This window comes from Phacochoerus africanus, chromosome 12 (genome assembly GCF_016906955.1).
Source record: "Phacochoerus africanus isolate WHEZ1 chromosome 12, ROS_Pafr_v1, whole genome shotgun sequence".
Taxonomy (NCBI): domain Eukaryota; kingdom Metazoa; phylum Chordata; class Mammalia; order Artiodactyla; family Suidae; genus Phacochoerus; species Phacochoerus africanus.
This window is the reverse complement of record NC_062555.1, coordinates 48,894,352-48,920,701: the sequence shown is the minus strand read 5'-3', so window position 1 is coordinate 48,920,701 and position 26,350 is coordinate 48,894,352. Positions and strand designations below refer to the sequence as shown.

Sequence of the window (26,350 nt, the reverse complement as noted above, 5' to 3'; positions counted from 1 at the left end):
CAGTGTAAGATCCATGAGTCACAGGCAGAAAGAGGGTTTGTCTGGAGATGGTGAGAACATTCAGTTATCTGACTCGATCCGTGACCCTACATCTATTATTGGTGGTCTATATTATCCACATTTAATTGGAATTGAAAGATGGGATTTGTTGGCTGGGGTGAAGTAGACAATGAGTGGGAAAAGAAAGGCTTTGGAGGTGGTCAAACATAATGCAGGCTTCCTAGAGTTAATGTTAGACTTTATGTTAATATAAAATTAATTTTGCTTTTGGACGGTGAGCTATCAGGTATGGAATTTCTGAATTGTCAAGAAAATCTTTGGCAACTCAAGGGATGCGAAAACCATCCAGTCATTGTCTCTTTTTCCAGGTATATGTTGCTTCACATTCAGGACGATGGGGGATGAAAGAGAAGAACAGTGCCCAGTCTATCATAAAGCAAATTTCCATGTACTTGGTGTGATGAAGGGAATGCCTCTGTCCCCTCAAAATGCATAGGTTGAAAGCCCTAAACCCCAGTGTGAAGGTAGGTGGAGGGGCCTTTGGAGGTAATTAGGGTTAGATGAGGTCATAAGAATGGGGTCCGCACAATAGGATTAGTGCCCTTATAAGAAGAGACGAGGGAGCCAGCTCTCAATCTCTCTCTAACTCTCTCTGCCATAGGAGGTCCCAGGGAAAAGACAGCCATCTGCACACCAGGAAATGGGCTCTCATCAGATACCAAATCTACCGGCACCTTGATCTTGGAATTCTCAGTCTCCAGAACTGTGAGAAATACATGTTTGTTGTTTAATACACTCAGTTTATGATATTTTGCTATCATAGACCAAACTAAGATGCATGGGGTTTTGGGGGGAGGGTGCTCTATGATATTCCCTTGAGGTCTATCTCTACACTGATATTACACTATTTTATTTTACTCGATCCTATCTGGTAAGGCATATCTTTCCGAGGTAATGTTTATCTAAAAGAGTGTCTTATTTCTTCTCATCCCTTTGCTTTTCTTTGCACGTAATTTGTCTGTGGGTAGTTTTGGGTTTTTCAAAGAAGCAGTGATATTCTTTGCAATTAATGACAGTTTTATCTCTTCTTTCTGTCATTATGCTTTTAATCTTTTTTTTCTTCCTGTAGTGCAATATTGGATAGGAGCAGAGAGAGTGGGCATCCTTGTTTTTCTTGGTCTTAAAGGGAATAATTCCATTATTTCATGATTGTTTTTCAAGTTTACTCTTAGTTTCTTTTAGCTATCTCATCGCAACTTAAAAAAGGGCCTCTATATTCCTATTTTGCTAAAAGTTTTTATAATAATTCGGTGTTGACTTTTATGGAATTTTTTTCTGTGTCTCTTAAGTAGATCATACGGTTTTTGTTTTTGTTTTTGTCTTTTCTAGGGCCACACCCACAGCATACAGAGGTTCCCAGGCTAGGAGTTCATCAGAGCTGCAGCCGGCAGCCTATGCCACAGCCCCAGCAATGTGGGATCTGAGCTGCATCTGTGACCTACACCACAGCTCACTGCAATACTGGATCCTCAATCCACTGAGCAAGGCCATGGATCAAACCCACAACCTCATGGTTCCTAGTGGGAGTCGTTAACCACTGAGCCATGATGGGAACTCCCAAACTGGTTTTTAATATTAAAATAATCTCATATCCCTGAGCTGTCCTCAACATTTATTTTTATATGTTTAAAATACAGAAATATGTTTTTAAAATGTAGTGCTTGATTTGTGTAATGGTAAGAAAACTATATCACTTAACATCTCCTGTTTCAAGGAACCTAACTGATCCCAGTGTCATTCCTCTGGATTCACTACTACATTTGGGTCAAGGACACACTTCCCCTAGGCCGCCCCCAAACTATTGGCTGAACACAGTAAAGATAATAGTACTGACCCAGTCCTGTGGCACATGGAACTCATTTAACCAGCAACTAACTTGAGGACCTTCTGTGGGCTTTGCTGAAACTTACTTAAATCTGTACTGCCGTCCGAGGCTGCTCCTAGTACTCCATCCTTCCTTCTCTCCTTTCACTTATGTCAGACCTATTTCAGCCTAAAGGCTTACCTATCTATTCATATGTCTTTCATTTTATCCATCAAAATAAATCTCTTGTACGTCTAATTTCATCTTTTGCTGTTCAAAGAACCACAGCAAACACTAGTTGGTTTGCTGATGTTTTGTTAGGATAGTTGCGTCTCTATCCATGGATATAGTTGACCTGCAGTATTCATTTCCTACTGGGTCTTTGTCTAGTTTTGGAATTAAGTTATGCCATATTCACATAATGACTTAGAAAATGTTCTCTCATTTTTATGATTTGAAACTGTTTGGGATGAATTGGAATTTCTACATTACATGTTTGGTAGACTTCAACTGTTGGGATATTTGTTCTTAATATTTTCTTTTAAGAAAGACTGTTCAGGTTTTCTTTATCTTCTCAAGTCAGTTTTGATTGAGACTTTTGATTTCAATCTCAACAGAGTACCTTGTATCTATGGCAATCTATAGTTTCCAAAGGTGGACCCAACATTCTGTCTCATTCCACGTGCTTTCCTATAATGTGACCTTGCCACTCCCACATCACGCAGTGGAGTCTGTTTCTGCACCCTTGAATTTGGGTCTTCTCTGTGACTGAGAGAATGTAGTGGAAATTATGCTGAGTTATTTACAGACATAGCCATTATCAAATTTGGACATTTCTGCTCCGGTATCTTAGCAGCGAGTCACACTGTAAGAAGTATACCTTTCCTGAGACGATACTGTAAGGAGCCTCAGCCATGGATTATGAGACAATATGTGGAAAGTGAAAGACTCCAAGGGACACTGAGGCCTGAGACTTAAGAATGAAGAAGTCATCTTCTTCTATGTCCAGTCCAGTTAAGGCTTCAGATGACCCCAGCCTCAGCTACCACATGACAACAATGCCCTGATGATCCCTAGTAAGTTCTTTCCAGCTGAGCCTGGTCAACCCACAGAACCACAGATTGTTCTAAGCTGCTCTGTTTTATAATTGTATAGTTCATAGTGGCAATTGATAACTGAATACCTGTCTACTCCTTGAAAACAACTATAATAATTGGAACACACACAACTGTGTAAATGTTTTGAAAGCAACCAATACAGTCAAGAATTGAGATTAAGAGTTTCTGTTGTGGCTCATCAGGTTAAAAACCCAGTATAGTGTCCATGAGGATGTGGGTTCAATCTCTGGCCTCACTCGGTGGGTTTAGGTTCCTGTGTTGCTGCCAGCTGTAGCGAAGTTCGCAGCTGTGGCTTGGATCTGGCATTGCTGTGGCTGCGGCATTCAACCACTAGCTCAGGAACTTACCTACCCTGCAGGCGCAGCCCAAAAAATAAATAAAATGTCATTACTCAGAAATTATCACAACCTTTTAAATCAACTATATACTTCAATAAAACTTTAAAAAATTGTGATTAATAATAGATTATCTCTAATCCTTAAGAGAAGCAAAGGATCCAAAGTGAAATCCACATTCACTTGGCTTTTCCCAGAAGGCAGTTTCTGGATGAGGGAGTGAGCTCCCACATCAAATGAATGCTATTCTCACTGGGCTAAGTTGGCAGGGATTCATTCAAATTGTTGGCCAGCTCCTAAGGCTGTGTATGTTCAGGTGAGACTCCAGGAAACCCAGCAGAAGACAGTAGCAGGAAAACTAAAAGCTGAGCCAAGATCTTAATACATGCATAGTTCTGGAGAAACAGAGCCTAGAGTTTCTGCCACAGTGAAAGGTCTTTGACAAATGCCTCTGGGCTGCAGTTGAGACCCCAGAAATGTCCTGCGCTGGGTCTGAGGGACACACTTGAGAAGCGAGGACCTATTCTAAGCTAATGGAGTTAAAATAGACGAGGCCTAACACAAGCTAAAATTAACTGTACTTACCAGAGTCAAAGTGACCCACGGGTACTCCATTTACCTGTAGAAAGAAAACTTTTCTTCCTTTTCAGAGAATGAAAACATTGTCCAGGGCCTCAACAAGCATTCATTTAAAATGTTCAGTACCCTCGTGTTCCCTGGTGGCTCAGCAGTTTAAGTATCCGGCACTGTCACTTCAGTGGTTCAGGTCATTGCTGTGGTGTGGGTTCAGTCCCTAGCCCAGGAATTTCCACATGCTGCAGGCATGGCCAAAAAAAAAAAAAAAAATGTTCAACCTTCACTAAAAAACTATGAGGTGTGTTAAAAAGAAAAGGACCAAATAATCAAAAAACCAAAAGAGAAAACAGACATTATAAACCCATTTATGTGTGATTTACATATTGACATGAGCAAAAACCTTTAAACAAACACAAAAATATATAATTCTAATTGATATGATAAAATAAAGGAAACGGAGGCCCACATTGAGTTATGTTCAACATCAGGAATAGAAGCCACAGTGTGAGGGCCAAGGGCAGAATGTGACCCTTCTTGTTGTTAGGTCAGCCCGAGGAGGACTGAGTTGACCTGAAATGACTTGTGTAGCTACTTTGCACCACTTATAAAGTAAAATGCACCCAACACCTCGTATACAGCATTAGTGTGCCTTAGTCAGTTCAGGCTGTTATAGCAGAAGGGCAGTTTAAACAACAGAAATTTATTTCTCACAGTTCTGGAGGCTGCAAGTTCAAGGTCATGGTGCCAACAGATCTGGTGAAAGGAGGGCACAAAACAGAGCAGAGGGAGAGCAAGCTCTCTGCGCCTTTCGATAAGGGCACTAATCCCATTTGTAAGGGTTCTACCATATGAATTTACCTCCCACAGTTAATTAATTCATCACCTCCCAAAGGCCCCATCTCCCAGAGCTGTCATATCTGGGGGTAGGATTTCGACATATGAATTTGGGAGGACATAAACATTCCGTTCATAGCACTGTTCTTCCTCACTGGATGGGTAGACTGTAACCCCAGTAAGGGAGCAGACTTTGTGGTTTTACAGCCACTACCCAGCACTGTGCTTGATACTACAAGAAACTTGAACTTCCCAAGAGACTCTAGCTTTAGATTGGTCTTCTTGGACTGAGGAAAATCTTCAGAGAGCAGCTATTAGATGATGTTGATTCTTCCAGCGTCTTCCAGCATCAGAAGAATCACCTCCTACAGGGCCCTAAAAAAGATACTTGCTTTATATGAGAGCCGTTTAGGGAAAGACTCCAGAGCATTTATCTCAAACCCGAGAGGGAATTTTTTAAAAATGTAGAAGTGGACCCGTCTCAGATGGCCACAAATCCGTAAGCACTGTATTAACCATCGGTGAATTTGCCAATTTACAGCCCTTTGAAAATCTCCATCACAGACCTCGTTCAAGGAAAGACATGGAGAACGTTCTCTAGATGTTAACTGTGACCCCGTTATGGGCTGAATTGTGTGTCCTTTGCCTTCATGTCCCCCCACCCCCTTCCCATATTCATATGTTGTTTTTTGTTTGTTTTTTTGCTTTGTAGGTCTGCACCCATGGCATATGGAAGTTCCCAGGCTAGGGGTCAAATCGGAGCTCAGATGCTGGCCTCCACCACAGCCACAGCAACATGGGATCCAAGCTGTGTCTGAGACCTACACCACAGCTCACGGCAATGCCAGATCTTTAACCCACTGAGCGAGGCCGGATATCAAACCCGTGTCCTCATGGATACTAGTTGGGTTTGTTTTCACTGTGCTACAGTGGGAACTCCCCATATTCATATGTTGAAGTCTTAACCCCCCATTACCTCAGAGTGTGACTGTATTTGGAAATAAGGTTTTAGTAAAAAAAAAATTATTTGGAGTATAGTTGACTTACAGTGTCGTGTCAGTTTCAAGTGTACAACAAAGTGAATCAGTTATACGTATACATATATCTATATCCATTCCATTCAGATTCTTTTCCCATATCAGTAATTACAGAGGATTGGGTAGAGTTCCCTGGGCTATACAGTAAGTCCTTGTTACTTATCTATTTTACATACATAGTCGTGTGTATGTTGCTCCTAAACTCCTAATTTATCCCTTCTCTCCCCATGTTTGCCTTTTGGTAACCACGAATTTGGTTTCAAAATCTTTGAGTCTGTTTCTGCTTTGTAAGCTCTTTTGTATTGTGTGTGTGTGTGTGTGTGTGTGTGTGTGTGTGTTTAGGATCAAACCGACAGCATATGGAAGTTCCCAGGCTAGGGCTCGAATTGGACCTGTAGCTGCCAGCCTACACCACAGCCACAGCAACACTGGACCCCAACCACATCTGCGACCTACACCACAGCTCATGGCCATGCCAGATCCTTAACCCACTGAGCAAGGCCAGGGATTGAACCCACATCCTAGTGAATCCTAAGTGGGTTTGTTACTGCCGAACGACGATGGGAACTCCCTGTATCATTTTTTATTAGTTCTCACATATTAGTGATTTCATATGGCATTTGTCTTTTTTGGTCTGGCTTACTTTACTTAGTATGATCACTTCTATGTCCATCCATGTTGCTGGAAATGGCATTAGGAAATAGGCTCTTTAAAGAGGGGATTAATGCAAAAGAGATCATATGGGGGGTTTCTAACCCAACAGGACTGGTTTCCTTATAAGAAGTTACCCAAGGGGAGGGGCTTCAGAAGAAACCAACCCTGCTAGTACCTTGATGTTGGGCTTCCAGCCTCCAGCACCGTGAGCAAATCAATGTCTGTTGTTGAAGCCACCCAGTCTCTGGTATTTGGTTATGAGGGCCCTAAGAGATGAATAGAGACCTTTTATTTAGCTGAAGCCTGGAAGGGTGCAGAGAGAGTGTCTACCTCAGCCTTAGTTTCTTCAGAGGAAGCTGGTGCTCTCGCTGCCCCTGCCCAGTCACCACACACAGGCTTCCTCTCTTCTTAGAAAGGAGGTTTGCTTCTCCCAATGCCTTTGTTAGAGGCTGGTCTTGGGAAGGAGGGTCTCCCGTTAGGCACGCTGTAACTCAATCAGACGTCTGTCTCATTCACAGCCACCTCTTCCATCTGTCACAGGGGCTGTGAGAAACCTTACAGGACTTCATTTTCACATTATTTCCATGGACCGCACAGTCCCCTTGGTAACTTTTTGGAGAATGAACATTTGATAGGATCGTTTCCTTCTTCCCATCTCTTACTTTTTTTTATCTCCTTTAATCTGGGATTAATGTTATATGTAAAAGAACCAAGCGTTCATCTTTGCTTCACCACAGGTGGTGAGAACATAGTTTCTTTTTATGAGTTTTTCGAAGTGGAAAGTAAGGAAAACACTAACTGTATAATTAAAGATAAAAATAAAAAAGACCTAAATAGGTCTGAATTCCTATGAGGTGGGCCCCTGTGAGGCTTTTTACTAAGGGCTAATTTCTGACAGTCACAGATAAGGGGGTCCAGCTCATCTTTTTTTTTCAGGGAGATGGTTTGGGTTTTTTCAATTTTTAATTTATATATATATATATATATATATATATATATATTAAATTTTATTGCTGTATAGTGTATAGTTGATTTATAGTGTGTTAGTTTCAAGTGTACAGCAAAGTGAATCAGTGATACACATACATATATCCAGTCCTTTTCAGATTCTTCTCCCTTATAGGTCACCACAGAGTATTGAGTAGATTTCCTTGTGCTATACACAGTGTGTCCTTGTTGCTCATTCATTCCCTATATAGCAGTGTGTATTTTATATGTTAATACCAAACTCCCATTTTATCCCTGCCCCCAACATTTCCCCTTTGGTAACCACAAGTTTGGTTTCAAAATCTTTGAGTCTGTTTCTGTTCTGTGAATACGTTCTTCTGTATCATTTTTTATCAGCTTCCACATATAAGGGATATCAGAGGATATTTGTCTGTCTCTGACTTACTTCACTTAGTAGGATCATCTCTAGGTCCATCCATGTTCCTGCAAGTGGCATTTCTTCTTTCTGAGTAATACGGATACTGAATACGGCTGAGTAACATCACATTGTTTATATACCACATCTTTTTCCTTTTCAGGGAGGTGATTTTAGAAAGAACTATAAGGGATTTTCAAAGGTAGGAGTCCACTAGTCTCAAAGTATTTGGGCAGAACCTGTCATCTTGGTTCCTTTTCCCCTACTGGGGTGGGGGAAAGATAGTTTTATTTATTTGTTTGTTTGTTTATTTATTTTTATTACTCAATGAATTTATTTACATTTATAGTTGTACAATGATCATCACAATCCACTTTTATAGGATTTCCATCCCACAACCCCAGCGCATCCCCTCACCCCCCGAAACCGTCTCCTTTGGAAACCAAAAGTTTTTCAAAGTCTGTGAGTCAGTATCTGTTCTGCAAAGAAGTTCATTCTGTCCTTTTTTCAGATTGCAGATGTCAGTGAAAGCATTTGATGTTGGTGTCTCATTGTCTGACTGACTTCACTCAGCATGTTAATTTCTAGGTCTATCCATGTTGCTAAAAAAAAAAGCCAGTATTTCATTTTAATGGCTGAGTAATATTCCATTGTGTATATGTACCACATCTTCTTGATCCACTCCTCTGTTGATAGACATTTAGGTTGTTTCCATGTCTTGGCTATTGCAAATAGTGCTGCAATGAACATTGGAGTACATGTGTCTTTGCAAGTCGTGGTTTTCTCTGGATAGTTGCCCAGAAGTGGGACTGCTGGATCAAATGGTAGTTATATTTTTAGTTTTCTGAGGAATCTCCATACTGTTTTCCACAGTGGTTGCACCAGTTTACAATCCCACCAACAGTGTACTAGGGTTCCTTTTTCTCCACATCCTCTCCAGCACTTATTGTTTGTAGACTTTTTGATGCTGGCCATTCTGGCTGGTGTAAGGTGGTACCCCATAGTGGTTTTGATTTGCATTTACCTAATAATTAGTGATGTTGAACATCTTTTCATGTGTTTCTTGGCCATCTGTATGTCTTCTTTGGATAATTGTCTGTTTAGCTCTTCTGCCCATTTTTTGATGGGGTTTTTTTTTGGTATGGAGCTACAGAAGGTGTTTATAAATTTTGGAGATTAATCCCTTGTCAGTTGATTGATTTGCAAAGATTTTCTCCCATTCTGTGGGTTGTCTTTTCATTTTGTTTAAGGTTTCCTTTGCTGTGCAGAAACTTTGAAGTTTGAGTAGGTCCCATTTGTTTATTTTTGTATTTACCGTCATTACTCTAGGAGATGGATCTGAGAAGATGTTGCCATCATTTATGTCAGTGAGTGTTTGGCCTATGTTTTCCTCTAAGAGTTTTATAGTATCTGATCTTATATCTAGGTCTTTAATCCATTTTGAGTTTATTTTTGTGTATGGTGTTAGGGAGTGTTCTAATATCATTCTTTTACATGTGGCTGTTCAGTTTTCCCAGAACTATTTATTGAATAGGCTGTCTTTTCTCCATTGTATATTCTTGCCTCCTTTGTCATAGATTAGTTGGCTGTAGGTGCATGGGTTTAATTCTGGGCTTTTTATCCTGTTCCACTGATCTATATTTCTGTCTTTGTGCCAGTACCATATGGTTTTGATCACTGTTGCTTTGTAGTATCGTCTGAAGTCAGGGAGCCTGATTCCTACAGCTCTTTTTCAGGATGTCTTTGGCTATTATGGGTCTTTTGTGCTTCCAAAAAAACATTAAAATATTTTGTTTGAGTTCTGTGAAAAGTGTCCTTGGTGCTTTGATAGGGATTGCCTTGAATCTGTAGATTACCTTGGGTAGTAGAGTCATTTTGATAATATGGACTCTTCCAAACCAAGAGCATGGTATGTCTTTCCATCTATTTGTGTCATCTTTGATTTCTTTCATCAGTGTCTTCTAGTTTTCAGAGTACAGGTCTTTTGTCTCTTTAGGTAGGTTTACTCCTAGGTATTTTATTCTTTTGGATGTGATGGTAAATGGGATCGCTTCCCTAATTTCTCTTTCTTCTCTTTCATTGTTAGTGTATAGAAATGCCATCAATCTCTGTGTATTAATTTTGTATCCTGTGACTTTACCAAATTCATGGATGAGCTCTATCAGTTTTCTGGTAGAGTCTTTAGGATTCTCTAGGTATAGTATCATGTCATCTGCAGATAGTGATAGTTTTACTTCTTCCTTTCCAGTTTGGATTCCTTTTATTTCTCTTACTTCTCTGATTGCTGTGGCTAGGACTTCCAAAACTATGTTGAAGAGTAGTGGTGAGAGTGGACATCCTTGTCTTGTTCCTGATCTCAGCAGGAATTCTTTCAGCTTTTCACCACTGAAAATGACATTTGCTGTGGGTTTGTCATATATGGCCTTTATTATGTTGAGGTAGGTTCCCTCTGTGCCCACTTTCTGAAGGGTTTTTATCAGAAATGGGTGTTGGATTTTGTCAAAGGCTTTTTTCTGCATCTATTGAGAGGATCATATGGTTTTTATTCTTCAGTGTGTTAATGTGGTGTATCACACTGATGGATTTGTGGACATTGACGGACCCTTGCATCCCTGGGATAAATCCCACTTGATCATGATGTACAATCCTTTTAATGTATTGTTGGATGTAGTTTTCTAGTATTTTTTTGAGGATTTTTGCATCTTTGTTCATCAGTGAAATTGGCCTGTAGTTTTCTTTTTTTGTGGTATCTTTGTCTGGTTTTGATATCAGGGTGATGGTGGCCTCATAGAATGAGTTTGGAAGTTTCCCTTCCTCTGCAATTTTTTGGAATAGTTTCAGAAGGAGTGGTGTTAGCTCTTCTCTAAATATTTGATAGAATTCGCCTGTGAAGCCATCTGGTCCTGGACTTTTGTTTGTTGGAAGTTTTTAAATCACAGTTTCAGTTTTAGTATTTGTGATTGGTCTGTTCGTCTTTTCTATTTCATCCTGGTTTAGTCTTGGAAGATTGTACTTTTCTAAGAATTTGTCCATTTTTTCTAGGTTTTCTGTTTTATTGGTGTGTAGTTGCATATAGTAGTCTCTTATGATCCTTTGTATTTCTGTGGTGTCTGTTGTTACTTCTCCTTTTTCATTTCTAATTTTAATGATTTGAGTCCTCTCTCTTTTTTTTCTTGATAAGTCTGGCTAAGGGTTTATCAATATTGTTGATCTTTTCAAAGAACCACCTTTTCATTTCATTGATCTTTTCTATGGTTTTCTTTGTTTTTATTTAATTGATTTCTGCTCTGATCTTTTTGATTTCTTTCCTCTACTAACTTTAGGTCTTATCTGTTCTTCTCTCTCCATATGCTTTAAATGTAAAGTTAGCTTGTTTATTTGAGCTTTTCCTTGTTTCCTGAGGTGGGCTTGTATTGCTATAAACTTTCCTCTTAGAATGGCTTTTGCTGCATCCCATAGGTTTGGAGTGTTGTATCATTGTTGTCATTTGCTTTGAGTTATTTTTTAATTTCCTCTTTGATTTCTTCAGTGATCCATTGGTTGTTTAGTAGCATGTTGTTTATAGTCTCCATGTGTTTGTGTTTTTTGCAGTTCTTTTCTTGTCATTGATTTCCATTCATATAGCGTTGTGGTTGGAGAAGATGCTTGATATGATTTCAATTTTCTTAAAGTTACTGAGGTTTGATTTGTAGCCCAGGATGTGATCAATCTTAGAGAATGTTCTGTGTGCACTTGAGAAGAATGTGTATTCTGTTGCTTTTGGATGGAATGTCCTATAAATATCTATTAAGTCCACCTGGTTTAATGCATCATTCAGGGTCTGTGTTTCCTTATCAATTTTCTGTCTGGATGATGTGTCCATTGCTGTAAGTAGGGTGTTAAAGTCCCCCACTATTATTGTGTTATTGTCAATTTTTCCTTTTAAGGTTGTTAGCAATTGCCTTATATATTGTATTGTTGGGTGTGTAGGTATTTAAAATTGTAACATCTTCTTCTTGGATTGATCCTTTGATCATTAGGCAGTGACCTTCCTTGTCCCTTAAAATATTCTTCATTTTAAAGTCTATTTTGTCTGACATGAGTATTGCTACTCCACCTTTCTTTTGATTCCCATTTGCATGGAATATTTTATTCCATCCTCTCACTTTCAATTTGTATGTGTACCTAGAAGTGAAGTGGGTCTCTTGAAATGGTCTCTTGAAGACAGCATGTATATGGGTCTTTTCTTTGTATCCATTCAGCCAATCTATGTCTTTTAGTTGTGGTATTTATTCCATTAACATTTAAGGTAATTATTGATATGTATGTTCTTATTGCCATATCATTAATTGCTTTGGATTTGGTTTTGTTGCTCTTTTTTCTTCCTTTTTTCTCTTGTTCTCCTCTTCTGGTTTGATGACTATCTTTAGCGTTGTATTTGAGTTGATTTTTCATTTATTTATTTATTTACTTATTTATTTTTGAGTTGATTTTTCCTTTTTTTTTTTGTCTTTCTGTTGTTGTTGTTGCTATTTCTTGGGCCACTCCTGCGGCATATGGAGGTTCCCAGGCTAGGGGTTGAATCGGAGCTGTAGCCACCAGCCTAAGCCAGAGCCACAGCAACGCGAGATCCGAGCTGCGTCTGCAAACTACACCACAGCCCACAGCAACGCCGGATCGTTAACCCACTGAGCAAGGGCAGGGACCGAACCCGCAACCTCATGGTTCCTAGTCGGATTCGTTAACCACTGTGCCACAATGGGAACTCCGATTTTTCTTATTTGTTTGTGTATCAATTGTAGATTTTTGCTTTGCAGTTATTCCAAAGTTTTGATATAAGAGACTATATATATAAGAGATTGTTTTAAGTTGTTGGTCTCTTAATTGCAAGTGGATCTCCAGTGTCCTGTATTTGTACCCACCTCTTCTCATGATTTCTGATTTTGGTGGCATGATTGCGCGTGGATGATTTCGTATCTTTACTGTATGTATACCTTTCCTGGTGAGCCTTGTCACTTGTGGTATTTTTGTTTCCTATTGCGGCCTTTTCTTTTCTGCCTAGAAAAATTCCTTTCGTATTTGTTGTAAGGCTGGTTTAGTGTTGTTGAATTCTCTTAGCTTTTGCTTATCTGTGAAGCTTTTGATTTCTCCTTCAAATCTGAATGAGAGCCTTGCTGGGTAGAGTAATCTTGGTTGGAGGTTTTTTCCTTTCATCACATTAAGTATATCATGCCACTCCCTTCTGGCCTGCAGAGTTTCTGCTGAAAAATCTGCTGATAACCTTAGTGGGGTTCCCATTTATGTTATTTGTTTCTTTTCCCTAGGTGTTTTCAAGATTTTCTCTTTGTCTTTAATTTTGGTCAGTTTGATTAGTATGTGTCTCAGGGTATTTCTCCTTGAGTTTATTTTATATGGTACTGATTGTTCCTCCTGTATTTGAGTACATGGTTCCTTTCTCATGTTGGGGAAGTTTTTGGTTATTATCTCTTCAAATATTTTTTCTGTCCTCTTCTCTCTCTCTTCTCCTTCTGGCACCTCTATGATATAATGTTGGTGCGTTTAATGTTGTCCCAGAGTTCTCTGAGACTCTCTTCATTTGTTTTCAATCTTTTTTCTCTTTTCTATTACACATCCGTGCTTCCCACTAATCTGTCCTCTACCTCGCTTATTTGTTCTTCTGCCTCCTGTGTTCTGCTGTTGGCTGCTTCTAATGAACTTTTTATTTCAGTTATTGTATTTTGCATCTCTTCTTTTTAAAGTTTTATATCTTATATCCCTTTGCTCAGTGTTTCCTATAAATTATCTTTCTTTGCCTCCAGTTTATTTCCAATGTCTTGCATCATCTTCAGCATCAACCGTTTAAAGTCTTTTTCCTGGAGGCTGAGTATCTCTTAATCACTTAGCTGTTTTTCTGGGGTTTTTTCTTTCTCCCTTATCTGAGTTATAGTGCTCTGTCTTTTCATTTTTATAGGTTTTTGGTGTGGTGACCTTTTTATGTAATAGTGTTGTAGCCTCTCTTACTTCTGGTGTCTGTCCCCCTTGTGGCTGAAGTTGGTTATGGGGGCTTGCTGTAGGCTTCCTGATGGGAGGGACTAATGCCTGCCCACTGGTAGGTGGAGCTGATTCCTATCCCTCTGGTGGGTGGAGCTTTGTCTCTGGGTGAGATTAGAAGGGGCTGTGTGCCTGGGGGTCTTTAGGTAGCCTGTTTACTGAGAGGTGGGGCTGTGATCCCACCTGGATTGTTGTTTGCCCTGGGGCTTCTCAGCAGTGATTGGTGAGGCCAGATTTTCCCAAAATGGCCACCTTCAGAGAAGGGCATTCTGGTGAATATTCATTCCCAAGAGCTTTACTTCTAATGCCCTTCCCCCACTACAAGCCACATTCAATCCTATTTTCCCAGGAGGTCCTCCAACAACTGTGGTCAGGTTTGACCGAGATTCCTATTGATGCTTAGCTTTGCCCTGGGACCCAGTGCACGTTAAAATCTGTGTGCGCCTTTTAAGAATGGGGTCTCTGTTTCCCCCAGTCCCATGGAGCTCCTATGCACAAGCCCCACTGGCCTTCAATGCCAGATGCTTCTGGGGGTCTTTCTCCCAGTGCCAGATCCCCACGCATGGGAGATTGATGTGGGGCTCAGAACTCTCACTCCTGTAGGTGAGTCTCTGTGAAACAGTTACTTTCCAGTCCGTGGGGCTTCCTACCTGGGAGGTATGGGGTTGCTTATATCACGTAATCGCCCCTCCTACCTCTTGATGTGGCCTCCTCTTTGACTTCTGGAGTAGGATATGTTTTTGAAAGTTTCTGGTCCATTTGGTTGAAGATTGCTCAGTATGTGGTTGTAAATTTTGTTGTTTTTAGGAGAAAGTTGAACTCCAGTCCTTCTATTCCATCATCTTAATCCCATCTGTTTGTTTACTTTTTAAATAATGAAAGATTGTATGCTTGAAAAAAATCAATGTGGGACTAATGTCTTCCCTGGATCATTGTTGTAAGCCACAGGCAGGGTAGAAATGAAGAAATGCCAGGAGAAATAAGGTTGGGAGGCTGAGGGGAACATGGTGAAAATGGCTAGACAACAAAAACAAAAATCAAATAGAAAAAATTTCTTCAGGACCTAAGCACCTGGATGACGTCATTTAACCTGTCCGTTTTGCAGGGCTGGGGGGTGGGGAGAGGGGGGAGTAAGCAGGGGTGGGGGAGTGGGCTCAAGGAATCTCAGGATTAATATCCTTTTCTATAAGCTTACGCTAAAGGTAGGAAGACCAGAGAGAATCTATTGTCCACACTAGTACACCTGTCGGTCTCAAAAGGCGCATTATTAATAATACAGATAAATAAATAAATAAACAAACAAACAAACAAACCAAGACCAGTCTATGCCAGTTAGGATGTAAATTACCCTAACTGGGAAGGGAGGGGTCACTTTCCAGGCTAATCCCTTCTTTACTCTTGTAGCAGACACAGTCACCAAAGTGATGGAAGTCACAGCTAATGCTGTTTAGCACAGAGCCTGGCACTTAGGCAAGCCATGTGTAAAGGATCTTATTAGTCCCCTCAGTAATTCTAGAGAGCTAGGTGCAAACTCTTAAAAAAAATCACAGTGAATGTCTACTACATCATTCCTGGAGGAGAGGGATCATGGGAATGCAGGAAATGGGGACTCAGAGAAATCCAGGAACTTCTTACCCAAAGGAATTTCCCTCCAGAACGCACTGGACCATGACAACCCCATTGCCTCCAGGTCACACCCTCCCTATTTTATCTATAATTCTATCATCCTCCTAAGCGCAGGCCTTGTGTGATCTCTAGGAAGCTTTTCATCACTCCATTCTCATTGCTCCAGGTTTTGAAAGCTTTTGAAAGTAGAGCGCAGGCAACATTTTATCCTATGACCCACCCGTGTTTATTTCCTATCCCAATGACTAGGTAAAGATTTTCTTTTGTGTCTAACATCATTTCCCCAAGCACAAAGATCTTTAAAAATATCTGTAGGGGAGTTCCCGTCGTGGCGCAATGGTTAATGAATCCGACTAGGAACCATGAGGTTGCGGGTTCGATCCCTGCCCTTGCTCAGTGGGTTAACGATCCGGCGTTGCCATGGGCTGTGGTGTAGGTTGCAGACGCAGCTCGGATCCCGCGTTGCTGTGGCTCTGGTGTAGGCCGGTGGCTACAGCTCCGATTGGACCCCTAGCCTGGGAACCTCCATATGCCGCAGGAGCGGCCCAATAAATAGCAAAAAGCCAAAAAAAAAAAAAAATCTGTAGGGCAACATATAGATTTAGATATCATACACACACACACACACACACGATATCCATATACATATATACACACATACATCTTTTCTAGACACAGAAACGCAGGGTAGTTTCCCATGTTGTAACTAGATGACCTTGTCCCATAACTTTGCATCTTGCTATTGGAAGATGTGGCTCTGGTACCCTGGCCATTGTCCTACACTTTCACCTCCACAGTGGAGTGTACCACTTATATCCTGCACATATCAAAAATCAGTTTCCATTTTAGTCAAAGATTTTCAGTTTTAGTGGGTCTATTTGTTAGAACTGAAATTATACATGGACTCATTTTATGAAAAGACCTATCATCATTTTGTTTATAGGTTATTTTATTGTATAACATCTATTCGTAGGTTTAAAAAAGAACTTAACTGCAAAGTGAGGTCTAAAATGACCAAATGAACAACAATCATGCTTCAAGCATAAAGTTGAATTTTTTAAAGTTAACCTAACCCTGACTTTCGAGGCAGTTTAACCAAGAAGACTAAAAAAATATTTAACCCAAACACCTATTCTCCTAAAATTTAGAGCACTGTTTCACTATTATCAAATAAGTAAGACACCAAAAGAGTTTTCCAAAGATTTATTGAAGCAGAAACAAGTTGGTCAGATATTTGATGGAAAAAAGCAGTTTTAATGGTATTCAAAAATACTTTTTAAAAAGTATTCTAGCACAAGGCTTCTTCGGTAAACTAGATTATGTTGTAAACTTTTTTCCTAAATCTTTTACGAGTGTTGGTTTTTAAGAACTAGAGCTTATTCCTATTCCAAACCTATCTTGCGCTCCTGAAAAACTGCAGAAAGGCACTTGAAAGCTATTTCTTGAAGATACGGATTTCTTTTTTATTCTTGCTGGTAATATTTCGCTGCACGGAGTACATGCAGTTCTTATTCCAGATCATCGTGATGCTGGGAAGTTTCATTGATAACCTGATAAGCAAAAGAGGACTCAGGTCAAACATAATGCTACATACCTATGATTAAGTTACTCCAGAAAGCATGTCAAAGAAAAATCCTATGAAATGTATATAATTTATTGTGAAAGTTGGAAGATTATGTTGGTCCTGCATGACAAGAATCATGCACGGTAAGGGGGAAGACAGATCTATATAAGCAAAATAGGTATCCAATAAATGTGATGACTTCAAAAAAGAAACTTAAAAAAAATATATTATATTGGGAGCTCCCACTGTGGCACAATGGGATGGATAGCACCTTGCAAGCGCTGGGACACAGGTTTGATCCCCAGCCTAGCACAGCGGGTTAAGGATGTGGTATTGTCGCAACTGCGGCTCGGATCTGATCCCTGGCCCAGGAGTTCCATCTGCCACGGGGTGGGCAAAAAAGGAAAAAACAACAACAACAACAACAAAAATACTATATTGGCGTTTCCTGGTGGCCTAGTGGCTAAGGATCTGGTGTTGTCACTGCAGCAGCTCGGTGGCTGCTGTGGCGGGGGATCAGTTCCAGGCTGGGGAACTTCCACATGCCACAGGCAAGGCCAAAAAAAAAAAAAAATACTGTGTTTATGAAGAAGGATGCTGTAATCGTCATAAGCAACAAAATTTAAAAGCAACTAAAACCAGTTAAAATGTACACCAAGTACATTTTATGTGCAAAGGAAGATTATAAAGATTACAATACACTTCAACTGTTTCTTGCCAGAGAGAGGTAATAAGAAATTACTTAATCATATGGCAAGTCCTTGTATTATATCCTAACAGGGTCTAGGAGTGTCCAGGGAAGGCCTTATAGCCACGATCAAAATATTCCTAATACTGAAAGTAGTCTAATGAAGCCAGATGAGGCAGTAGCTTAAGGATGCTGCACTCCTCTTTCAAATTCCGCACCAAAGCAAATCACTAATTTTGAACTGTAGGTAGATTACCATCTCACCTTCAGATCTAGAAGCCAAAGAATTAGCTGGCCGTGTGTAATACTGGATAGAAGAGGCCTATTCTCCTTCTAGGACGCATGGGTGAGACTGAAACCTCCCAGATTCACTGGCTGTATCTGAGACAGACTTACTGACTGAAAGATTTCTCAGTGCCTGTCTGAGGTTACTCCCGTTTTGATTTAAAGATACCCACCTGTCCATCTCTGGTTTCAACCGTCTTAATCAGAAGTGTCCTTTTGGAATGGGTGTCAACCAGAGGGAGGGATTCCAGATTGGTTTCTGAATAAAGAAAACAGGCCCCCAGTGAGTAAAAGCGAAATGTTTAAAAAGACCAGAAACTACTTGGTCCAAGGAATGAGGACTTCTGTTCGTGATTGTTTAAAGCACTATTCCTGTGATAATTCTAAAGACTGTCACCTGTTTTAAAACCTGGGGGACGGACACCACTCGGGATAGTCAATGAGATGGACAGCTTCACTGTCTCCTCCATCAGGAGGAAGAAAAATAGATTTCAATATACCTGAAAGTACAGAATGTAAGACAGCACTGGGGTTTGAAAATTGTGGCTGGGAGTTCCCACTGTGGCTCAGTGTGTTAAGAACCTGACATAGTGTGCATGAGGATGCGGGTTCCTTCCCTGCCCTCGCTCAGTTGGTTAAGGATCCAGCATTGCTGCTTAGCTGCAGTGTAGGTAGCAGCTGTGGCTCAGATCTGGTGTTTGCTGTGGCTTAGGCCTGTAGCTGCAGCTCTGATTCAATCCCTAGCATACTTTCCATATGCTGCAGGTACAGCCATTAAGAAAAAAAAAAAAAAGGAAAACAAAGAAAAAAAAAGAAAATTATGGCTGTCTTACAAAATGTTTTCTTGTGTGGTATTTTTCAGGTATCATTTAAAAAATGAGTGCTTTATAAACAGAATAGTTACAAGCTGCTAAAATTTTTCATACAGGACAACCAAATGCTTACCCCTCAGGTTCAGGGAAGAAAAATTTGGAAGAGGCAGAGAAATCCTACAAAGAGACAAAGAAAAACAGTAAAATTTTTGGAAGACAACAAGGAACAAATGTATATGTTTGTTTTCATCAAATAGGAAAACTGACTCATAAATTCACAGGTGAAGGATTTGCTTCAGAAGCATTAACCCATGTTTGATCTCATTAGGACACTTAAATATTTTACTCCAAGCCTTTTTCTCCAAGGGGCTGGCGGTATTTTAGAGTGGAGGGATTCTAGAGTGACTGTTAGTTTTCACAGCATCATAGGTTCAAATCCCAGCTCTGAGAGTGGATTAACTGACTAGGACCAAGTCATAACTCAGTCTCTCTGAACTGAAGCCTCCTCATCTGTACAAAGTGGTAAGGAGCTACCTTGAGGAAAGGTTCTAAAGTTTGAATGACATAGAAAGTGAGAGGCTTGATGCAAATGGCAGCCAGGAATTCACTCCCACCCGCCCCCGGTCCCCACCTGCTCTCCTCTCCTTCCAGCAGCTTCCTGTAGGTGGCAATCTCGATGTCGAGAGCCATCTTGACATTCAGCAGGTCTTGGTATTCACGAAGGTGACGGGCCATCTCTTCCTTCATGTTCTGAATCTCATCCTGCAGGCGGCCAATAGTGTCTTGGTAGTTAGCAGCTTCCACGGCAAAGTTCTCTTCCATTTCCCGCATCTGGCGTTCCAGAGACTCGTTCTGCAGATGAGAAAGGCTGCTAGTGTTATTTCCCCAGGGGCATAAAAAAACCAGCCATTCCCTCAACCATTTCTAGACCATGTGCAAATGGGACCCTGGCAGCAAATGGGAAATACTCCAATTTTAGGCAGAAAATCTAAGTACCAAATCCTCTTCCTAGCGGAAGCCATAATGTATGTAAACTAAAACCTCTGGGTTTCCAAATTCTTTTCATTTTTTATTTATTTACTTTTTGGCTGTGCCTGTGGCATACAGAAGTGCCCAGGCCAGGGACTGAACCCAAGCCATGGCAGTGACAATGCAGGATCCTTAACCTGCTGAGCCACCAGGGAACTCCCTCCATATATATATATTTTGGCCATGCCTGTGGTATATGGAAGTTCCCGGGCCAGGAAGCAAACCCATGCCACAGCAGAGACCTGAGCTGCTGCAGTGATCATGCTAGATCCTTAACCCTCTGAGCCCATACAGGAAGTCCCCAAATTCTTTTAAAATCTGTCTTGATGACTCATTTTCTTTGGGTTACAGTGTAAGTGTTTCTTCCTATGAATGCCATTTTCTTCTGTAGCACCCTTGGCTTGGCTACAGGAATGGACCCAAGCTGGTAATCTGCCGCCTTTTCTCGCCAGGTGATACTCACGGTCCCCTTGAGCGCATCCACTTCACAGGTGAGAGACTGCACCTGTCTCCGGTACTCATTTGACTCCTGCTTGGCCTGGCGCAGGGCATCGTTGTTGCGGTTAGCAGCCTCGGAGAGGTCGGCAAACTGTCGGGAAGAAAAGCAGAAGCCCCGGTCACCCACGAGCTTCAGCCAACAGATCCTCTCAGAGACTGCCTAGCCTGGACAGATGAGAAAGCTTCAAGGTGGCAGACAGACAGCTACAAAAATAAGGCCCGATACCAACCCAATTTTATACACACCGTTCATATCTCAGCGCCTTCCAAGAATCCGTCTCCATGTCTGTTTGGGACACGAGAGCAAAGGAGGTGGAAAGCTGATGTCGAGATTTTCAAGTAGAAATTCACTGTTTCCCTCCTCGTCAAAGGGTGGAGGTTAAGGGCATAGTATTGGGGTTTACTTGGGATGTCGGGGGACAGAGGGGCAGTGCAAAGAGAGTCTGTTCTTCTAAGGGAGGGGGCATGAGTGGTGGGAGGATTATAGTAAGAAGTAAAACTTGAGTAAGTAAGAGGTAAAGCCAGCTCAACGTGGGAGCTAAGAGGTATTTAGGAATCACAGCCAGGTGCAGCGTTTTTCAGAACAAAATGCTTTTCTTTGGTTCTGGCCACTCTTGCCCGCTTCATACCTTGGACTTGTACCACTCCTCCGCCTCCTGAAGGTTCTTGGCGGCCACGCTCTCATACTGCTGGCGGACATCACGCAGGGCAGCCGTGAGGTCAGGCTTGGAAACATCCATATCGATTTGGACGTGCTGTTCCTGGATCTGAGCCTGCAGCTCCTGGATTTCCTGAAGAAGGAAAAGACAGAAGGTCAGCCGTGCCCAGTGTGGGCGCAGCTTCACCCACCTCCATCCACCACCCAGGCTCGCCTCTGACCTCATCGTGCAGTTTCTTCAAAAAGGCAATCTCTTCTTGCAAGGATTCCACTTTGCGCTCCAGGTCAAGACGTGCCAAAGAAGCATTGTCGACATCCTGTTTGGAAAAGAGAAAAAGGTAAGATGTGGACGAGGATGCTAATGTCTATGGGCTTCTCCCATTTAGTCTTTTTAAACAAACTCTTATGCACTTACATCTCTGCTGTGAAAAGGGTGTTGACAGATACTGTGACCTTCAAATAAGTTTGGAAATCTAAATACTATGCTAACAGATTTGAAGGGTGACCCACTGAGTTGTACTCAAGGTAGCTAATAACAGACAATTTAAAAATAAATGAGTGTATGCCAACATGGTAAACTCCCCTCAATTTCGTATCAGTGTATTTTATCAGTAAAGGTTTTTAATTACTTTTTTCTTAATCTAGAAAATCAATGCTATGGCATTGTCAAGTTTTTTAAGGGGGTAACATCATGGAATAATAGGACAATGGGAGTTGGTCAGATGTCACCTTTTTTTTTTTAATGGCTGCACCCATGGCGTATGGAAGTTCCTGGGCCAGGGACTGAATCTGAACTGCAGCTGTGGCAGTGCCAGATCCTTTAACCCATTGTATCAGGCCGGGGATGGAACCTGAGCCTCTACAGCGACCCAAGCTGCTGTAGTCAGCTTCTTCACCCACTGCACCACAGAGGGAACTCCAGATTTCACAACTTATGTATACATGAGTATATAAGAAGTTTCAGCAGATAATACTTAAGTTCTTTTTTTTCCCCCCCTCTAGTCATATCTTCTGAAACGTATCCTTAAGATCCAAAGCAAGCCTATAGTCATCTGGCATTCAAACTGCAAGGCTCAATTTATACTTCAGTTCAGGATGTACACTGGCAAAAATGCAGTTCAGGAAACTGAAGCAAAGAAATGTCACTCTGAACTGTATCGGCTTTGCTTTTTCTGGTAGATTTTTCTATAGAAACTCACCCCTCTCATCTCAGAAGGGTGTGTCTATCCTTTTCACTTAGCACCCGTGTCAGTTCTCTTACTAAGCTTGTTTCAGAATGACTGGTCAAAATGCATACAGTGTAACTGTATGTAAAATTCTTGCTCCTCTCGTCTGCTTCTGTGTTTCCACCACTTGTAAACTGCTACATCCTTGGAAGATTTTATTTCCCCCTGGCAAGGGAATGTCATCAGGATTTTTATGCCTCTTATCTTGTAAGCAATTATATTTGAAGCATGGTTTACAGCCTGACAGTTTTAAAATGTTGACCTACTTCTATCATCTTTGTGGAAAAGTGAATAAGGAATAGATGATTGTAAAAAGATCCAGCTTGGGGAAAAAATTCATTTTTACTTGTTAAGCCCTACGAAAGATGTACAGGAAAATTTACTACTCTTCATTTAAAAGAAAGAAAAAAAAAAGGTCAGTCCTTCATTCTACTACTTTGAATAGAACATGAGTGGTTTTACCTAATCCCTAAGTAGGAGGGACAATTTATACTAATACTGTTTTATATTAAGTTCCTACTCAGCAGAAAACATTGCAGATATGGTGATCAGAAATGCTTCATGACTTAGAATACACCACACATTTGTGTTTAAATTAATTTGGCAAATGTACTTCGGCTTCAAAATATTACTCGACTGTTCACCTGAGGAAGCTTTTATAACCAATCCCAGTAAGTGTTCAGGAGAATGAAATTATGCTGGGAACACTCCCTGCTTCGGGATTCCAGATGAAGTTAAAAATCCTTGAAGGCCACCTATCTTTGAAGCAAGAAAACCCTTTACTGAAAATTCCATTCTTCGTTCTCAGGTTTCTTCTTTCTTTATGGAAAAAATATTAAAGAACACAAGGATCCAATAAAGAAAGACCTTTCCAAATGTGGGGTATTACGACTGTAGCTTTAAGGACTTTCCACGTCTAGCACTTCACGAGTCTGAGCCAGATATTAGATAACGGATGTTAGCAAATACTTGTGTCCAATTAGAACTCTGCTTACATCATTACATACTCAGTAAGAATGTAGCCTGTTGCAAAGCGTCTCTGGGAACACAAAGGCTCCTATTATTCCTGTCCAGAGCCACCACACTTGCCAGAATGTCTGTATCTACATTCCATAGTGAAGCCCATAGAAACCATTAATACCTTTCAGCCAAGGGGACAGATGGCTCCTTTTCATCCTTATTAGATCACAAAATAGTTGTGCACACGGATACTTCCATCTAACCTTAGGCCACAATAGAACTTGCATGGAAGAAAAGAAACTTGCTGGCTTAAGTCCAGTTAAACCAAGTTTCTAATTCTCCAATACATTGTACACTTGAAACTAACGGGGCAGAACTGCACTTTGTGTGGCCCTGTAAAAGTTAGCTAGCTTGACTTTGGCAAACCGAAGTCTGAATCAAACTGTAACTGTTCGAAATCAGAGTATCAATGTGTTGCAGAACCGAAAAGGGGAAAAAAAAGTCATGTCTTGGGGGAAAAAAATCTTGAAACAAAGTCAAAAAGACTTTATTCACGTCCTATGGAAGGAACGGTTTAATCGTTCGAGGGTTTTTAAGGCGGAGAAGCTCCCAACTGTGGTCTTTCTGCCACTAGGGGGCTTGGCGAGCAGAAGAGAAGTTTTGCACGATTTAGACTTGGGTTAAGTAACTTTGAGAACTGCCCGTAGGTTGGGTGGGTGGGGTCGGGTGGCTGCAAGTGGGAACAGAATCTACAAACCTGTCTGAAAGACTGCAAAGTGCTCTCGGCTTCCTCCCTCTGAAGCGTCTCCTCCTGCAACCTGAAAGAGATGCACATCAACCGAAGGGGAATTGGGAAACATCCAGGGGCGTGGCGACCACACCCAACCACCACGTCTTCGCCGCGAGACAGCCGAGTTGCTGCGCCACCTCTGTGGCAGTCCGCGACTATGGCTTTTAGAACTGCTGCCTTTGGCAAATCTCAAAGGGACCCTGGCCGCCGCGTAAAAAGCAATCGCAGTTGCTACAATGACCTGGGAGGCGAATGCCACCACCCCACTCCCCCGTGAAGATTCTGCAATCCCTTTGTCTCGCTTCCTACACCTCTCCTGGGGAACGAGCAGCCCGTCAGAGGGGACCAGGAAACTTTCTCAAAGTTTGGGGGAATCGCACTGATCGTTTGCAAGGGCCTTCGAGTAACAACAAAGTGGTAGTTTTAAGAAATCTGAATTTTGGTCGTTCTTGGGCAATGAGTCGGGGTAGAGGGTAAATGCTAACTTGCAAGATCTGGGTTCAGGGCAGGGCTGCGCAGCAGCAGCCACAGCGCTCTCCCCCCGCCCACCGCGTACCCCAGGCAGCCACCGCCCCAGCCACATCCCCAAGGGCGTGTTAGCTTCGGTTCCCCTCTGCCGCCCTCCTGAAGCCCCGCGTGCGCTTAGCCTTACTTCTCCCGCAGCCGCATGATGTCCTCGGCCAGATTGTCGCGCTCCACCTCGACGCGGGCCTTGTCGTTGGTGAGCTGGTCCACCTGCCGGCGCAGCTCTCGCATCTCCTCCTCGTAGAGGTCCCCCAGGCGCGACTTGCCCTGGCCCTTGAGTTGCTCGAGCTCGGCTAGCAGAATCTTGTTCTGCTGCTCCAGGAAGCGCACCTTGTCGATGTAGTTGGCGAAGCGGTCATTCAGCTCCTGCAGCTCCACCTTCTCGTTGGTGCGGGTGTTCTTGAACTCGGTGTTGATGGCGTCGGCCAGCGAGAAGTCCACCGCGTCCTGCAGCAGCCGCACGCCGGGCACACTGCTCCGCAGGCGCACAGCCGAGGAGCGCGTGGCGTACACGCCGCCCGGGGACGAGGTGTAGAGGCTGCGGCTGGTGCTGGGACGCAGCGCGCTGCCCAGGCTATAGGTACGGGTGGACGTGGTCACGTAGCTCCGGCTGGAGCTCGGCCGGCTAGCGGTGCCAGGGCCGCCGAACATTCTGCGGTAGGAGGACGAGGACACGGTCCTGGTGGACATGGCTGCAGAGGTGGCAGTGGGCTTGGCGGCTGCGGTGGCGCGGACTGGCTCCGGGAGGAGAGGCGAGCGAGGGAGCGGTGGGTGTGGGCAAAGGGAGCGCTGCTGCGTCTCTGGCGCGGGGACCCCGGAGCAAGAGTGGCAGAGGACGGGACCCCGCCGAGGGCGCAGTTTTTATAACCGCCTTAGGATGGAGCGTTCCCTCCCACTGCCATCCCGGCGGCGGAGTGCGCCAGCCAATGGGGACCCGGCGAGAGGCGGGAAGGCTGGCCTGGGGTTTGGGGCGGGGGAGCCCGGGAGCCTCCCTGCTCCCCCATCCTCCGCAACCGGGACTATGCTGAGTCCCCCAGTAACTTGGAGGCTGAACTGGAACTTTCGGGGCTTTCCTGAGGATGGCCTGAGGTGTGCTCACCTCTGGGTGATGAAAAAGGCTGGGTCCCGCGGTGATGGGGGAGCCCTCCCTAGACTGAACCGCAAGGGTCCCGGGCACCCAGCCAGCTAGGGAGGCGTAGGAGGAAGCGTGCGGGTGGGAGGGGCGCGCGGCCCCTTGGCTGCGGCCGGCTGGAAGCGCGAGGGTGGGGGGGCCCCGCGGGTAAAGTAGCCGGAAGAGAGGAGTGAGGGATCCAGCCGATCGGAAGGCGTGGAGAAAGAAACAAAGAGGACCTGAGATTGGAGCGCGAGGTGGGGGCGCGCACAGCCCGGGGCGCAGGGCTCTGGGCTCTGCGCAGCCTTGGGCACGCCTGCTTGGACAGCGGGACCAATCGGGCCCCAACTTTCCTCGTCCTCCTGTAGTAGGAGTTCCTGTTCAGGGACCTAACCGGCTGGGCCCGGCTTTGGACAAGGAGCTGCGAGGCAGTGGCCAAGGAAAGCCCAGGGGAGAGGGGTGGGGTCGCTGAGTCACCACTGGCAGTGAGTCACTGCGCTCTGCTGTCCCGCCACCGAGGTTGAGGAGTCCTAGCGGTTCAGGAAAACCGTTAGACGAGATTGACTTTCGTCTCCCCGGGCCACTGTGCGAGCACTGTTGGTTCTAAGTTTTACCCAACTTCGAGCTGGGCTCTGCTTTCTTATGTGCCTTTCGCTGGTTTGGAGTCTAGAGCGCTCCTAAATTCTTAGGAACGCGCCCAATCCAGATTTTGCTCCAATATGCTGGCTTCTCTTTAGTAAGAAACTTCCGCGGAGGCTCTGTAACCG

General features: G+C 43.0%; 1 protein-coding gene across 1 annotated transcript; it reads right to left on the bottom strand.

Moving 5' to 3' along the window:
• Positions 1-16,625: 16,625 nt before the first annotated feature.
• VIM (vimentin) lies at positions 16,626-25,385 on the bottom strand. Its single transcript, XM_047754716.1, has 9 exons — positions 24,600-25,385; positions 23,915-23,975; positions 21,193-21,288; positions 20,943-21,104; positions 20,279-20,404; positions 19,418-19,638; positions 18,920-18,963; positions 18,148-18,233; positions 16,626-16,987 (listed from the first exon to the last, which is right to left on the bottom strand). The coding sequence occupies exons 1-9, from the start codon at positions 25,160-25,162 to the stop codon at positions 16,946-16,948; spliced, it is 1,401 nt and encodes a 466-aa protein (XP_047610672.1). The 5' UTR covers positions 25,163-25,385; the 3' UTR covers positions 16,626-16,945.
• Positions 25,386-26,350: the final 965 nt, after the last annotated feature.

Excerpts from the sequence above, each read along its gene's own strand:
- VIM (XM_047754716.1), bottom strand. The coding sequence starts at position 25,162 with ATGTCCACCAGGACCGTGTCCTCGTCCTCCTACCGCAGAATGTTCGGC. Across the intron at positions 23,976-24,599 it reads ATCATGCGGCTGCGGGAGAA|GTTGCAGGAGGAGACGCTTC; the intron begins GTAAGGCTAAGC and ends CATCTCTTTCAG. Across the intron at positions 18,964-19,417 it reads CTGGAAGGAGAGGAGAGCAG|GATTTCTCTGCCTCTTCCAA; the intron begins GTGGGGACCGGG and ends GTCTCTTTGTAG.